Source organism: Haemorhous mexicanus, chromosome 5 (assembly GCF_027477595.1).
Source record: "Haemorhous mexicanus isolate bHaeMex1 chromosome 5, bHaeMex1.pri, whole genome shotgun sequence".
In the NCBI taxonomy this organism is placed as follows: Eukaryota; Metazoa; Chordata; class Aves; order Passeriformes; family Fringillidae; genus Haemorhous; species Haemorhous mexicanus.
In genome coordinates this window covers 29,311,004-29,328,706 of record NC_082345.1, presented here as the reverse complement: position 1 = coordinate 29,328,706, position 17,703 = coordinate 29,311,004, and the positions used below count along the sequence as shown (strand labels likewise).

The following is a 17,703-nucleotide window of genomic DNA, read 5'->3' as shown; positions in this document are numbered from 1 at the left end:
TAAATACATCTTTAAAGTGCCTTTCAATTTCAGTGTTTTTCACTCACTCCAACCATATGTATCAAGGTTCTTTTTTTTTTCCCCTACACTAAATAAAATTGTTTCATGTACTGCTGCTGTTTAGAACACCTATCCTTCTTTTCTGGAGTGTCCATTCTGGAGGTGGCCCTCCTGCCTGTTCAGGAGCAGATACACTTTACTGATAAATAACCAACAGTCATAACAGTTACCTTTGGAAGCAGTGTCAAAGTGGAGAAATCCACTGACTGATCGACTTTCATCTTCCATCCCTCCTTCACCATCAGCTGAAGGTAATAAAACATACTAAATAAATTACAAAAAAACAAATCTAAGTGAAAAATATAACCTACTTTATTAATAGTGAAAGAGCAAAATGATTACCTGATAAACCTTTCACATTAGAGTCTTCTAATATAATATACCCTTGAACTCTTAATCAAATTTAAAAAATACTTATCTGACAAAAGCTATCCAATTATTATATACTGTCAGAAAATACTAGAAATGCCTAAATAGACATCCTACTATTCAGTATGAATAATGCAGCTGGATGGACACCATAAAATGAATAACATATCTGAACACAGTTTCCCATAGTCAGATCCTCACAAGCATGAAAAGAGTGTTCAGGCTGACAAAAGTAAGGGAAAACACCGTACTGCAGTAACCTGTTACAGTATCTTCCATTTATTCTACCTTCTTCATGTAAAGAGTTTTATTGCCATCTGGTTTTATTTTTCTTAATTTACTTCTACCCTGTTCTAAAACTCTGAAATCTTGCCTTTTTATTTAACATTGAATTTTACACCACATTGGGATGAAATATCACTTTTGTAATGTTATAATGTTAAAAGCAAAATTGATGTGTAGCTACTATCTTCTGCAAGAGAGGGTTCACAGCTTGTGACAGACATTAAGACTGAGAAACTGTCTTAAACTGTTTACCATGGAAGACCCTCCACCTTCTCTATTTTGTAATGATTCTGAACAGCAGTTAAAAAAAATTATTCCACAAGTTCTTGGGTTTTTTTAATATTCCCACTCCTACCTCACAAATTGTTTTTATTTTTTCTATCAGCAATGAACAAAATGATGCCCTGATTTCTTTTACTTTGGAGTCTACAACCACCATCATCTCTCTTCCCATACCACAAATGAACTGCCACAAGCTTATGAAGAAAAGAATTCAAATGGAGTCTCTCATTCTCCATTTATTGCAGCCTATTCTGCCTCACCATAAGTTCCTCCTACCCAGGTATGGTTTCACAGGCATGTCATCAAGCAGCAGATGCAGCAGCCTCTGGGTGTGGGAGCGCTGGCGGTTCAGAGACGTCACTCGCATTTCGATAGCTGCAGTCTTCATTAGCCAAGACATTTGGTTGAGTGTTGAAATCTCATGTTCTGGACAGGGATAAGGAAAAAAATATAAAACTAAGTATAAATAATATTACTTACTCCAAGGAAAGCATTTTTAACATGAGAAAGCTTTTAGAGGATGTCATTAGTTATTATTTGCTTACCAGCTGTTTACAAGACAAAAAAAGATCAGACAAAAGCCAATAAATGAACATGTGGTTATTTTGAAAACAAATCACACACATATATGCAACAAGCATATACACATACACAACCAAACTGGACACAACCAACTGTTAGAACAGTCATTGTGAAGAATGCAGTGCTTCATGAGCCAATAGGGTCAGTTATAACTTCAGTGAAAATAACCAGGCATTTACTCAAGTGAACGGTAGCTTTAATCAAAATTGGTGAGACTGGAACACAGGTCTCCTAGAATCTTCCTATCTTCATCTAATTTAGATTCTTTAGTTACATAAGAATCATCTAAAGCACTTTATACATGCTGGATACATGTATTTGAATACTAAGTTTACAGTCATTGAACAAAAGACTGATGGTCAAGCATCTGATAAAGTACATTTACTCAGTTTAAGACACCTGAGAAACCTTGATTTGAAATATAAAACATACTTACTAGCTTAAAAGTACTTCATTCAAAGAAAGGGGTGACACAGGTGGTTACAACCATCAGCCTTATAATCCCTTGGTTCTTTATAATACTCTTTTAAATATTTTTTTATCTGTAGCATGATCTAACAAAACTACAATGATAATTACAATACAGATTAGGATGTGGTTCTGGAGACTCAGTGCACTCCAAAGATAACATTCTTTTCCAAAAGTTCAGCACTAAAAATCTAAACTTCTTAAGTAGGGAGAGTTCAATTTTTGCAGAATTAAACAATTAGCAGAGCCTGCAATAAATTCAGTTAATAATGCTACCTATGTTTCTTCTTTCACTCCCAAGGAGTCAAAAAATGCACTGAATTTTAAGCATGCACAATCTTATCATAGCATAAAAATTACCTTTGATAGAAAATGGCAAGTACTGCAGCTGAGTGAATAAGAAATCCTGACTGGTCCTCAGATATCTCATAGTTGGACCTGAAGTGTCAGAGCATGCACACAACTGATAGATCACCTGACAATCAAAAACAGTAGATATCTATGTATGGAATTTATTTTAAAACAAACCAACCACCCACTCAAAAGCATAATACTTTTCTACAGCTCAAACAATATTACCAGTATTTACAGTAAATTTTCCATCAGCTTTCTTCAAAGTTGAACATATTATTTATAACAGATGTTGAATTATGATCTTAAAGAACTACCAGCATGTGGATGACCACAATGTCTGTTTGTTCACAAAAGGACAATAGATGAGCCTGTTTGTTCAGCTCACACTGCATGGCCACCAAGACAGGAAATGCAATAATCTTCCCTGCTTCTACAGAATCGTATTTTGCTTTTAATAACATTTCAAATCCTTTCTAGAGCTCATGGATTTTCAACATGATACAAGTGTGCAAGCATCAGCTACCTCACACATCTGCCAAACTCAGCTGTCTCCCCCACCTGACCCTCTCAGCCACACCTATGTACATTCTCTCACAGCTACAGAAAAAAGCAGAGACTTTCACTGGCTTAGTTGGAATTTTATGCTATTTGCTATCATACTACACTTCCAAAATTTAAAAAAAAAAAAAAATTAAATTAGCACATGTCGCAACAGACTTAGAGTCTGACCAAAAATATTTAGGTTAAGTTCTACACATATATCCTAATTCCAAGTTTCTGATATGAATGCAGATCCTTTGATTTCTGTGATGCCGCAAGATATTTTTTTAAACAGAAGAAAGTAAAATAGAAAGAGTTCACTATACACAGAAACCTGACATACTCATTTTAAAAATGAAACTATTATCAGAGTCATCAACCTTCTATGTTCACCAACCAAGGAGTAGCCAATTTTATTTAGAGTCTACTTTTACTATATGCCAACAGAAAACATGCTGAATACCTGGTAACAGAGTTCTGCAAGATGGGGAGATTCCCGAACTGCTGTAGGCCCACTCCTTGTTTCAGTACCCTTCTCCAGTATGTTCAAAATAGCATGAAGGCAAGTCCGTGGGCAACCCAAGACACCTGAAAAGAGAAAAATAACTTGAAATTCTTGATCTTACTTTCCTGCATAGCCAACATAGGTCAAGCACACAGAAATACAGAACCTAAGCTGTTCAGATGCCCTGTGCTACACTATACTGCTCCACAGAGCTGCAGCGAAAACTTCTGGCAAAGTTTTATCACCATTACTTAAAATCAAAGAAGGAACCATGTTTCAGCAAAAACCTAATGAAAATATTTATAGTTAGTCCTTAGGCTTTTGAGATGCTAGTGAATCAATTTGAATTACTGTTTTACATTTTTAAACCAAGAGCCATTTGACAATTTCAAAGAATAGCTTTAAAAAATTCCAGTCTTATTTTACAAATACAGCCATTATATGACTAATTCTCCTAAAGGCACCTGACGCTGCAACCGTAGGGAATAGGGAATAGACTTTAATACTGAAGTCAAAATTCTGTCTTTTTGCATTCTTCCTTTAGCCAGTTAATTCTGTAATCGACCCAGAAAGAGGTCCTGAAGTAGCAAAAGCATCAATAATCAGAGTTCTTACAGGGGAAATAATCTCTGTTTGAACATGTATAATTTATGTTTTAGCAGGAAATTATTATCTTGAGGTAAATGTCTTACAGTCATTATTTCTTCCCACTATTAACAAGAAAATTGAAAGACGTGGGCAAGGTCTCTCAAACCTTTAAGACAGATTTCCTCATCACTGACCTAACACATGATAGATACTCTGTAAAATTGTGTGGGAGCAGATCAGTTACCTGTGTTGTGTAACTACAGTATTTCACAATATTTCAAGAAATAAAACTCAGGTCCTACCTACATTTCATTTAGAACTATAAAGAACTAAAAACTGCTGGTCCATAGCATCGAATACAAACCTGAAGACAATGAGAAATATTCTTCTCAAAAAACTAAAATCAAATTATTGAATGTTGTTCAAACTTTAAAACCTGCTTTAAAATAGTTGAGAAATAACCTTGTATTTCAGACTGGAAGGGACACCATGACTCAACACCATCTCCACACCAAACTATTGCTAGCTATGATATCAAACCATTGTTCATGGCTTTAGACAGTTGGGTCTTGAAAACCTCCAAACATGAAGACAGCATGACCTCTACAGCCAATCTGCTTCACTGTCTTCTGGTGAAAAAATTTCTCCTGTATCCAAATTGAGCCTCTCTTGTTTCATTTTATGCCTCCTGCCTCTCATCTTTCTGCCACACTCCTCTGAAGAGTCTGGTTTTATCCTGTCATTTATGTCTTCGCAGGTGTTCAAAGATTTCTATTAGGTTCCCTCAAAGCCTCTCTCTTTTCCAAACTTCCCTCAGCTTCTCCTCACAGGCTGAGTAATCCAGCTCCCTGATCATCCCGGCTGGACTTGCTCAGTCTGTTTTGTAAATCACCAACTGGAAACTGAGGAGGCAAACAAGACACAGAGTAACACACTAGTACTCTCACTAATTCAACTTGAAAGCAGCAGGAGTGGTATTTCTGAAGTTTGCATTGTCATATATATATAATTAATATATTTATATATTCCTAACACTAGAATGAAATCCCACATGTCCTAAAAAGTTTCTTCTACAACATTAAAAACAAAACTGGTTTTCTTTCCTACAAATAATTTTAAACAGGAGCTTGAGGAAGGACAGAACAATAGCCAAGAAGTAGAACCAATTAAAAGCAACAATCTCTTTTGTAGGTTAACATGTTGTGACATGTAGGTAAAACTTGAATCATCAAATCAACTTCTTCGTACTAGGGACACAGCTACACTGTATTAAATAATAAATACATTAATGTTTTCCTTCTAAATTATCATTTTCCCCCACAACTCTAATTTCAAGTCTGTTCCAAAATACAACTTAAACAGACTCAAATCCTAAAGTTGTTTAAATGCTGCATTTGAATATTAATGCACCTTTTCATGCAGCTTTTGAGGACTTAAACAAGGCCTGTTGTTTTATTCTTTAATTGAAGAGGAACTACTTTTCCCCATGAATTTCCCAATAAATATTCTCAGTGTTGTTAGCAGAACTGATTAAATGGCAGATCAACCTCTCCTCTTCATACCTGGATCTTGCAAATTTGTGGTGCTGACAGGTTTCTTTAGTTCAAATCCCAAGAGATACAGAGCTAGGCTGGGAGGACTGCACTCAAGAGAGGTGATAAGGAGATTCAGAATGTGGATCCTGGTTTCATGATGGATTTGTGCCCGCTTCTTCTCCGGCTCCAGCTCTTGATTAGAAAAAGAAAAGAAAAAGGAGAAAAAGCAGATATGGTGACTAATGAAGTAAAAAATCCATCTAATAGAATAATCTTCAGGGTCTTCAAGTTAAATACAAGAATGTTGAGGGTTGAACTTATATTACTGCAAAGAGATACAAGAACAAAACTGCAAATTGCTGTTACTACAGCTATAAATAATATATCCAAAGCAATGTTAAATACTTTTCTTCTGAAAACAGACTCAGTTTGGAGTTGGCTCATCATACTGTGGACATACTTCAACAAAATACAAGTGCTTTTCATTACATTAAAGGTCCAATTCCACAGAAAAAAGAGGAAGATTGTTTCCTGGCTTAAGAACACTTTTTACACTTTTTTCATTAACTTCATTCCATGCAAAAGACAACTGTTTAATCCATTTTAAGAAGCCTTTTACATACCCTCATCTGGATTAATTAATTCTTCTGCATCTTCATTGTCTAAACATTCCACAAATCCAGCCATCAGCTTCTGGCTAACACTCTGTATTCAACAATGGAAGGATGGAAATGAAGACAATTTTAAGAGTACTAAACCAAATACTTTTCACCATTCCCTTCATGTAAGTTGACAGAACTTTTAGACAAAAATTATATAATCCACTTAATAAGTAAGAGTTAAGAGTCACAGCTGTTCTCCACTTAATAAGCAAGAGTTAAGAGTCACAGCTGTTCTAATAACAGGTTAGCAATTAGCCAGTGAACAGGAAAAAAAAAATCTACCTGTTGCTACATATGCTAAATTATTCTCACAGACTGAAGACCATAAAGTCACAAAAAGATCTCCCTATCTCAAAGGATATTGCCCTTTTTCTCTTTGAAAACAATCATGATTTTGTTTTTTTCAATTAATGAAGTAATTGTTTTTCCAATGCCACAGTAAAAGACGTTTTAAATGTGGGTAGATATAAAACAAACTACAGTTTTAATGTGGTTAACCTAGAAACCTATCCTTTAAAGAAACATTATGAAGCCCAAGCATTTCTCCATCAGTTTCTCTTTCCAGATTCAAAGAAACAGATACTTACCTGATCATGTGTGAAATCACCAACTAGTTTTATCTGGATGTTGGAATTATCAGAAATACAACACAAAATCTTGGCACTTTCAAAAGCCAGTTCAGGATTGCTGTTTCCATGGTAAAGATACCTTCAAAGATACAAGATTATGGCAATGAAATTGTTGAGAATTTAACTTTTTAAAGATGGATAAGAAATTAAACAACATTTAGAACTGAAACATTTACTAATCAAATTACATGAGATAACATTAAAGCTTCAAACAAAATTTCACTCTGTATGAAACACTGAATGCTCCTCCATTGGGAGAGATGAGTAGGCTGAGGAGGGATCATCTTTCCTGGTATTTTTTAAATTCTTTTTATCCAATACCTACATTAAACATTGCTGCAGAAGTTAAAACAACTGCTTGTAGGCATTTAATAAGAGTAAATAATGGACAATATTGTAAAACAAGGCCAACAACCAAATTCATTGAACTTTCCCACTCTGTGACAACCAAAGTATGGGGCAAAATGAAATTATATGCAAGGGAATCACTGAACATAAGGCAGACAGGAAGAAATCATGATGGGGGGAAATTCAGAAAGAAAAACTATAAATACAGATCCCAATCTTGCACTAGACAATCACAGACCATACCACCTGTGAAGACATCTCCCCTCACCAAAAAAAATTCATGAGATACTCTGTGTGAAGAGGAGCGTTGGCTAGTGAAACCAATGAAAGGATCCAGGATCCAAACACTTCTGTTTCTCCAAAACTCCTCCCTTCTCGGTACTTTGCACATACCTGGCAATATTCACCACATGATCAGCCTTTTTAGTGCGAGGATTGATTCCTTGAAGCAGCTGCTCCAGTGGTGTGACAATAAGGGAAAGGTGGCTCTCCCGCAACAGATCCATAAAAATATTCTCCTTCTGTAGGGTTAAGTTTAGAAGTGCAAGGCAATACTGTACAGCTTTCTCTAAATGCTTCTTCCCTGCAGTGCACAAAGAACACAAGAAATACAGAGGAGAAGCTAAATAGACTACATTCAAATGTCATTCAAGCCTTGCACCAAGAAAAAAAACCTTTCAGTTGTTTACCAGTAGGAAAACTGCCCCCAAAATACAATTTTTATATGCAAGAGATACAAGTTACAGATATGCAATGCTAGCTTTAAATCCTACTTACTATACATTTCAACTTCACACGAAAAATGAATTCTAGGCACATACCAGGAAACGGAGCATAAGTATCAAGCTGCTTAACCCCTTCTTCTAGCAAGCTAAGGCAAAGTTCCAGCATTGGAGACTCATTCAACAGATGATACATCAAATTGAATCCAGGTGGTTTATATGCTATTATTTCTTCTCCTAAAGACAGAAGGAGTAAAAAAAAGCTATAACCTCTAATAAAAACCCCTTGTATTACTCAAGCTAGCATAAGCTACAAAACATAACAGCCCCCATGGTTCTAAGCTACATCCTTTGTACAAAGTCTTCAGAGATTTTCTTTACGTAGAAGCCATTGAGGAAATTTTTTAAGTTTGGGAATAGTTGTATAGGCAATTACCATTACTTTCCAGTATCTAATACCACAATTTCAAATTTAACCCCAGAAGGGATATTAACAAAAAGAAACTGGAAAACGTTTATGTCCCCCTCCCCAAACCTGCACAAAGACCCTGAATGAAGGAAAAAAGTATTTCCAGAAATCAAAGAGAACGTCCACCAAAAATTCCTATGACAGTTGTAATAATGTATGCAAAAACAAAACTACTAGCCTAAAATTCAAAGACTTTCATGACATGAAATAAAATGAGAAGACTTATGCTTCCAATCTGCCTAGGCTTTCAGAAACTGCAGTAGATAAAAGCAGGAAAAGAGTAAGAATCTTTTTTAACACACAAGTGAGAACAAGGGTACGAGGGTTTCTTTAGGCACCAGCTTTAAAAATGCCCTTCTTCCATTCAATCCGTGTGTGCAACTCCACCACACACCAACAGAGAAGACAGGCCACTGTGGAGCCACACACTGAACCTGTTCAAAAAATGCACCTACTCAAAACTAGATTAACCCACTTCTCCAACATATCATGAAATGCACAAATAATCATACAAGTTGAAGGATTAGCTGAGGACAGGAACAAGCTAACAAGTTTTCTGAGCTAGTTACGCTGCCAAGTACTCTGTGTCAAAGTATGAGGCACACAGGCCGTCCAACTCTAAAGTTGTTTTCAATTAAAAAGTGGTTCTCACAGCACTGCTACAAGTAAACAAATCCATAGGCATCAGGATGGAATTCATTATAAGAAACTTTGTTTCAAGAAAAAAAATTTAGAGCCCAAATAAGTCCTAGATTTCCTTTAATAAGCAAGTGTAGTCTACTTTAGCCTTTTAAAGAACAGTTGCTTCAAATTAAATGACTTCAGGTCACAATTCCACCAGTACTATCTGCTTTCAATAATTCATGTATTAATAACATTAATAGTAAAGGTTATCTCAAATACAATGACGCCTTTAAATTAACCCTACAAATAGTGGTGATTTAGATAGAGACCAAATAAGACCAGAGGAACAAGCCAAAACCAAGGTGCTGTTCAAGTGTCAAATGTTGATCTTCAACCAAATCAGAAATGAGACAAAAGTTATCCTCCTAGCAGAGACAGAGAAGTAATGCAGATCTCAATACTACGTGGAAATTTTTAACATCTTCCTGTTTTAAAGTCTTGGTCTAGCTTTCCAACAGCTTATTTGCAATATTAAACAAGATCTCAAGATAGCTGCAAAAGAGCAAAACAAGCTACAATTCTGTTTGTCAGTGAACAAATTAACAAGTTAACCTTGTAACTCCACATATTGGTCCACAAAGTCTTCAAGTTGAGGCTCGTAGTCCCGCAATAATTTGTAAAACACTTCCAGAACTACCTCAGCTACTTCCCACTGCAGACAATGAGAAAACAAAACATACACAGATTAAGGCTGACACTGAAGCAACAAAGCCAAGATGACAAAGAACACAACACACACTGCAATGATGTACTGGATCAGAACCATGGCTAGCATTTCAAAATTATATAGTCATGCCAACACTATACTTCAACATGTCAAATCATTTGAAAGCCCAAGCTTTCTTTCTGAAATGAAAGGGGAACACTGAAACAGATTTATTATCTGCTTTAGGCTCTATTATACAATATACATATTAGGATATTTTATTATTGGATTTATTGCTTATTAGGATAAGCAACAAATAGTTTTTATTAGGTATACAGCTAAGAACAGATCAAGAATAGCCAGCTTCCAGGACACAGTTTAGCATGTGCCTCCATCCAGAAGTATTTCATCCAGAACCAAAGCCAAATTCCTTGGTTCAGCAAGTCAGAAATATTTTCTGAGGTAGCATTGAGAAAAGGACAAATGTGACTTGTAGGTTTGGGCATGTCACATTCAGAAATCATTAGCCATGATGAAGACTTGCAGAATCCTGCACAGCAAATTGAAATTTAGGAATACGAACTTCTTTTTTAAAAGATACTTTATACAGGCTCCTTTGAAGCAAATCCTCATCCATGAGTTGAAATATCACCTGTTTACAGAATCAAAACACCATCAAGTGCTCTAGGTTACTTCTGCTGCATCAAACTTGCACAGCTTTCTCATACAGATCTAAGCCACATCAACAACTATATCCTAAGGAAAAAAATATTTTCAAACAAAACTTACCTTTTCAGCAGCCTTCCGGTAAGCTCTGGTGCGGAATCGGAGAAACACAGAATCCCTGAGGAACTGGAGGTAGGGATCAAAGCCTGGAGGGCGGAGACCGGCTCCCAGGTTAGCTGGGAATGAACTCTCCACTAGTGTGCTGATGAGCTTACAGAAGGCACGGGTTAAAGGATATTCCTCATATCGGGACTCAATCTCATTCAATTCAACCTTCCCAGGAGGACAGCAAAAAGAGGAGGAGAAAAATCACCAATTTTGGGGGAGGAAGAAACATGTGAGAAATAATATAATAGCGTCATCTGCGATGACTTCACAGTGAATCAACTTAGCAGCATTTTTGTCTACAGTACAACACAAACAGAGCAAAAGCAGCAAAGCATCAGTACTGTTACTTCAGTTCAGCACGACGTATTCATTCCTTTCTGAGCTACTAGAAGATATGCCTCAATATTTACCTACTTTGTTTTTATTTACCACTGTTGTTAGACACAAAGTGAGCTATACCAAGATGTAATAAAAGTGAGTCCAATCTAGGAAAAAGTTAGTAAGACGTGCCCATAAGGAATTTGAGGGTTTAGGTGTTGTTCTCTTACTAGTATGAAGCTGAACTAGATGCAAAAATGGATAAAATTTTCCAGAAATTACAAGCAGGCTTGAAAGTACATTACAAAGCAGTGAAACAACAGCGTCTATTAGAAAAGTTTCCCATGGACACATGAAGGAGAGGCAGCCTCTGCAAGTGCTTCCCAAATGCATATGCAGATGATTAGAGAGGCTGCCAAAGCACAGAGACTCTCTTACCTCAATACCAATTGCTTGTCTCTGGCCTGGACTTCTCACAGTTTGTAGTATCTTCAAAACAGAAAAAAAAAATTATAACAGACCAACAGACCAACAGAATCAAAGAGCATCTCCACAATTTTTATCAGGATTAAAAAAAAAAAGAGACACTCAGCACGTTTTAGATCTAAGAAGAGGTTTTCTAAATCCTTTTAAAGGATAAAAAGCCAAGATTTTTCTGTCTGAGAGGCTAGATTATGTTTGACACTTGTATGCTTCCAGCTTTACGTTCTCCAAGATCTGCATCATGTTTTCACATTAATGATTTTTATCTTATATTAGGTAGGGGAAAGACATTTCCTTCATTATCTTTTACAATAGTATATTTTAAGAAATACCATAAATTAGGAAGCAAAGGTGGAGAGATGTCAGGGTCTCTTATTAGCAACAAAAAATAAGGCAGCAATTACAGTTCAAACAGGACTGTTAGGAAACCTGTACTGATATAAAATAAGCACCACCAATGACATCTCTGAGGTGATACTGTAATTTTCAAAATCGTTTCAAAGCATTAAGTACATGAAAAAAATTATATTCAACAATGGCAAAAAGAAAACATAGGAGGAAATGCAGTACTATTTCAAATATACTACTGGCAATTTCAACAAACTAGGATGCTACAAGTTCTAAGCACTGAAAATCTTAAGATACCTGTGTATATTCCAGGGATTGCCAGAGTGAAGCAGCTATTTCAGGGGATCTTCCAAAAGCAGTAAGGGTTTCTAGTAGCTCTGCTTTCAAAATGGGAGGAATGCTGCACTGCAGAAGTCCCAGGATGACCACTACTGGCGTCCACTGAGGGTGCTCACAAAGAGCCAGGCGAGCATTCTCACTCTACAGAGTAAACAGAAAACAGAACTGCAGATTATTACTTTGAAGGTTTTTCATGTCTTACAATCTCATCACCAAAGACTCTGCTTTGTACTTGAAAGTACACAAGATTTCAAAAGAATAGTAGAAAATTCCAAAGCCAACCATTTTAATTAAACAAAAAGCTGAGTATAAAGACTTTCAAGTACTAAAATTGTGCCTATCCACACAGAAGAATTATCTGAAAATACAGACTTCTTATAACAATGTGCTTTTTTTTAGTAGACAACCATTCATAGAATTAGTCTTTAAGTACTTACACTCTAGCAGCTTCTTCAAGCATGGGTAGAGGGACTTTTATTAGTTTTTCTATTACATTCTATATACTCCCATCTCTACATACTTCTACTAACTCACACTTCATGTGGATGTTTTCTAAGAACTTGTATCAATTTGTTTTAGTCTAAGAACAGGATCATCACTCACGTAAACTCACTAGAGACTGTGAGATGAACCACTGGACAGGATCAAGCCTCTAGTCTCATCAAATGGTAATTCCCTGCATCCTTAGAACAAATTTATCTTCATCCCAGATTATGATTTAATGATGCCACAAAATATTACTTTTAAGAGTTCCCTTTCGTCTTGCATATCCAATGCTGACATTACAGCTCAAACAGGATCACCCCATTATCATTTCCACCAAAGATGATTTTTAAAAATCATATTTAGTTTTACTGATCTGTCTTGTGTCTGTGTCAGCAAAACCAAGGCTATCTCCCTATGTCACAAAAATTTTAGGCTGCAAAATCTGGTGGGTACTTGAGAGCAGAATTCTACACTATTCAGAATTACACAGACAATTCACAATACAAAATCATGCACCGCAATTTTATTCTCCTAGAATTCTCTTCCAGTCAATTAATTCAAATCATTTTACACCCTTGGTTTGGGAATATTTTAAATCATAACCCTGGAGGCAAGTTTCACAGCTGATCACATTCCTTGTCAAATTTCTACCCCTTCCTTTTGAATTCAACTATTACTTTTGCTTTTTCAAACTCATAAATAAAGGCAAAGAACTTTCCTACTCCATAGTGATTTATTGTGAATATACCTTACTTCTGAAAGATATCTCCATTACCAGCACAAGAGTCAAGGAAGCAAGAAAATCAGCAAAAAAAGGAAAAGTCATCATCTCTTTCTGCTTCACCTACACCTTCAGTGTTTGGTCATTACAGTTACTCCTGAGGCTTCCCATACTTTTGGAGTTCACTAATAAAATGACAACTGCTAGATACATTTTCCTTACATACTTTTTTTGGTCAAGGAGAACTTCAGAGCTGAATGATGATGATTTGCAAGGGTTAAAAAAAGTATTAACAAAGAAAACCAAATAAAATGTTACTTACCCAATTGACTATAACAGTGGTCAGCTGTAAAAATGCAATTAATCCATCCTGTTCTTTCTGTGTGATGCCTCGGAGAGGCAGGTGACGGTACTGGACACTGTCTGCACTTGGCAAGTCTTTCCTTAAGTGCTCATGATAAAGCATCAAGGAGTGGAAGAAATGCTCCCAGGAGACAGGACTGCCACCTGCTCCTTGGATGTTCTCCGCTAAAAGAATGACAAACAGATGACAAGATTTTCTTTCTATTCTTTCACAGGGTGAAAAGCAGGGTGGCTAAAACTAAAAGTTTCTTATCTAAAGAAAAAAGTAAAGTTCAAAGGAAAGTTATTGTATACAAAAGTAATCATTTATGTTTGGGGACTTTTGCTTGTTTATGGTTTTTTTGAGACAGAAAGGTGCTAATATAAAGAACTAGTATAAGTAAGTTTTCTGTTTTATGAATTGGAATCTTTGCAGCATTTTTTCTATTTTCAAAGTACGGGGTTTTTCATAATTTGACCAATGCAAAATGAATGCAAAACACAGGACTGACCAGCATCTCTTACTTTGAGAATGTTCTACTGTATTACATGAATCAAAAAATTTTAACTGAACAAAGTACTTCTGCACAAAGTTAGCTCAGGAAAGTTATAACGTATACTTTGTAAATATAGCTAAATTTAGGACATTACTTATTTTTTGTTTTATAATAAGCAGCACTGACATTCTGCATTTCTTATGGTGCTAAGACATGAGTTTATTTTTTTTAAAAAGCATTATTTCACTAGGTGAATTGCTCACTATGGTGCTCAGCCATCTAACTACCTCATCTGGCAGGTTTTATTTCAGATTACAGTTTCAAGTAAAGACTTCCAGTTTCACCTTTGTACTAACAATGAAATGTTAAAAGTATGAGGCCACAATTCATCTCAAATGAGTCTTCGCACTTTTCAAAAGAAAAGGAGTTGAGAAAGAGCTGAAGTGTCACTTCTCTTACCATGACTACTGCCATTGACTTTTAGCAAACTAAAGCAGTAATGAGCACACTGAGGCCCACTAGCCAGTCCCCGCAGCATTTTCAAGTATGGGATGTAAATTGTGGAAGGAAGTAGATCTCCCATTTGCCTAACAAACTTTGACAAGACAACCTAGAACAAATAAAGATCAGTGTTTAAAAAAAAAAAAAAAAAAGGAAAATCTGAGTATTATAGGAAAACATTAAGAAGTAAAAGTCAGAAAACAAATTCTAATCTAATGAGGGTGGGGTAGACAAGTTCCTTTGTAGACTGGCCTATTCAGTCAGACATGCTTGAAAGAGGAACTAAACAAAATAACTCCTGTGACTGCAGAATATACTAACTGCAATTCTGTATTTCCACTGATAAAATTTACTTCAGCTCCCAAATGTTCCACAGGAGTATTATTAGCACATCTCACAGTGCAAGTTAAGTAAAGAGTTCAGTGTGCTTGTCATGTACCTGAACAGAGACTCTCAACACAGTGGTTCCTTTCAGGGTCACTAGGCTTGCTTGCACCTGACCCTAATTTAAATTGCCAGAATTCTGGCTGGGTCTTGGGATGTGTCTGATTTGTCTCGTACAAGGTTTTGCCTAGCACTGCACAGTCCTTAAAGAAGCATTGAGGGCTGACAGCATCCCAGATACCCAAAGAGTTTTTGGAATGTCTGCTTTATCTGCTTAGATTGTTGCTTCATTTTAATTTTAAGTTCTGTGTCTTATGGACTATAATTTTAGGACTTTAAATCATTAAAATATTCTTAGGACTTTTTACCCCCAAAATACTATCAACTGCAGTTAATAAAGTTTTGGGGTTTTTTATTGTTAAGGAATCTCATTTCTCAGTTAAATGAAAAAGTCATGTAGAAATCATGACAAAAAACACAAAGTGAACTATCAGAATCCATTTAGCAACTGTAACAAATCAAACCTAAACAACATTTTTAAAGAGGTATGTTAGTACTCTTTTTTGCAAAGTTTATTGACAACCATGAATGGCTGACAGAAGCTCATTTTAGGGCAAGCAACAACAACCAAGCCATGCAGAGCAGGACACATGCAACTCAGTCATCGAAAAAAAGTAAGGTCTTCTTAGAGGTTATCTGTAACAGGGATACCAAAAAAATTTGTTGCTTGAGGGTTTTGTGTTACTTTGGTTTTAAGTTACTAGCAATTACTCAAGAAAATTGCGATAACCTGACGCTGAGGGGGTCGCTGGTGAGCTACTCCAAGGTAGGAGCCCATGATGGTGGAGGTCTGCAGGGGCTCTGATGGACACCAGTACTCATGGGCAAGCTCCAGATTAAAGGGGTCCTTCCTGTACAACTCAGCAATCTGTCAGAAAAAGGAAGATGCTAGGGAAGTATCAACTCCAGGAAGAAAAAACCATTTAGCACTGCTTCTAGATTGGCTAAACACATCTGAGAGGCAAAGCAACGCAGGGCTGGTGTTCCAGTTCTTAAAACTTTCTGAAAATCACAGTTTCTAAATAACAGAACTGGAACTAGTGACAGCCAGCAAAATTCAAAATGTACATATCAGTGAAAATGAAATAATTTTCTATTAAATTATTATGGATTAAATAATTGCTAAAAAGCCAGTCATTTCTCCTTAAACAACCATATGCCAACCTTTACACATTAATTTTACAACTTAGCTGGTATCATAACTAGAAACCTTATCTGCTATCTGAACACACAAATTTCTCAGAGCAAATTTTTATTTCTTCAATTAAGTTTACTATATCTATCTGAGCTGCCTAAGAAAGCATTTCACTACAAATTTTCCTGCTAATGTCCTATAACCTAAAGGAGTATCTTTGGAAAAGACTAGTAATACAAGCTTTTAAATTACCAGAAAATATAAAACACTTCAGTTCAGTATGCAAATCTGCTTTTCAACATGGATTTTTCTGAAAGTGCAGTTAAGTAACCCTAATAGCTAATATTTAAAAAAATATAAGTATTTTTACTTCCATTTTATTTTATTTTGATTTTCTTCATTTTATTGAAAATGTGACACAAAATCATTCTTTTAAATGTATACTTATGGTCAAAACTCTACAGAAATAATGGAATTTGCAATTCCATCAGCCTTGATGGAGTCACCTTACCAAGCCTACTCTACAGCAAATAGAAAACAGTCTTCCCAAACTCTCATTACAAATATATCAACACATGAGAATTATTTACACATTTCAATTATTTATCAGAGTAACTGTCAACAGTGGGGTAAAACCTCTAAAACCTCCAAATGTAAGAAACAATGCAGTATTTGCTTACTAAAAAATAATAAAAACCATGACATTAACATCAGAAACCAAGGCAGTAAATTAACTATTTTATATGAAAAATTATAGAAAAGTGTCTATACTTAAGGAAAAAAAATAAAATACATCCCAAAGGGGAAGGATCCAGCACCACGTGGTATCATTCAGGTAGGGATTTCAGATGACAAATGAAAGTCACAATCACTATTTGTCACAGTAATTTACAAGAAAATAAGGCTTACTAGAAGCATTAAATGCTCCAGGTCTCTCCGAAGGGAAATAGGTGGATCGTTACCCATCTGAATACTCATGTGGATCATGCGAGCATCCTCATCAGCACGGTTTCTCAGCTGTTTCACCTGCAGGATTTATCAAGTGGAAAAAGAAACAGTGGTCTATATTTAGCTAAGAATGAAACAGAACAGAAATAACGGAATTGTCTACATGGCCTATTAAAACTAAGAAAGCAAATGTACGCGCACAAACATGACAAGAATATTCAATTTTGTATTTTTTCAATCCTCTCGTCCTCCCAAGAGCTTGCACTCAGAGTTATAGTCAATCACTTGCTTACTGCCAAAGCCCTTAGAACACAGCAAAAGCCCTCAACTTGTATCATGGGAGTTTTTCCTAACTGACTGCAAAAGATACTTTGGTCTGGCTCCAAAAGGTGGATCCTTTTCCTCTTTTAATTTAAAAGCTAGACAGCTTAGTTTCAAAGGATGCTAGACCATTATTTACAAGGAGTGAAAAGAAACATGTAAGGTAAATGCAAACATGAATGCAAAATATTGATTCCTGTATCTGCAATCTGTGGACTGCACCTTTCTTCACCATTAAAGACTACTCCTACTTGCAGC

The 17,703-nt window shown here is 35.9% G+C and overlaps 1 protein-coding gene across 2 annotated transcripts in view; it reads right to left on the bottom strand.

The window, feature by feature from the left end:
• Positions 1–17,703, bottom strand: part of NUP205 (nucleoporin 205) — a 60,449-nt gene that overhangs the window by 16,883 nt on the left and 25,863 nt on the right. For both annotated transcript variants that reach the window (XM_059846694.1, XM_059846693.1), the window contains 17 exons: positions 17,086–17,202; positions 15,772–15,909; positions 14,556–14,706; positions 13,580–13,785; positions 12,009–12,191; positions 11,319–11,369; positions 10,518–10,727; positions 9,635–9,734; positions 8,029–8,166; positions 7,601–7,790; positions 6,818–6,938; positions 6,192–6,273; positions 5,596–5,760; positions 3,404–3,528; positions 2,407–2,521; positions 1,273–1,422; positions 231–305 (listed from right to left, as the gene is read on the bottom strand). In XM_059846694.1, coding sequence (XP_059702677.1) covers positions 231–305; positions 1,273–1,422; positions 2,407–2,521; positions 3,404–3,528; positions 5,596–5,760; positions 6,192–6,273; positions 6,818–6,938; positions 7,601–7,790; positions 8,029–8,166; positions 9,635–9,734; positions 10,518–10,727; positions 11,319–11,369; positions 12,009–12,191; positions 13,580–13,785; positions 14,556–14,706; positions 15,772–15,909; positions 17,086–17,202 — 2,317 coding nt within the window. The remainder of the gene's footprint in view (positions 1–230; positions 306–1,272; positions 1,423–2,406; positions 2,522–3,403; positions 3,529–5,595; positions 5,761–6,191; positions 6,274–6,817; positions 6,939–7,600; positions 7,791–8,028; positions 8,167–9,634; positions 9,735–10,517; positions 10,728–11,318; positions 11,370–12,008; positions 12,192–13,579; positions 13,786–14,555; positions 14,707–15,771; positions 15,910–17,085; positions 17,203–17,703) is intronic.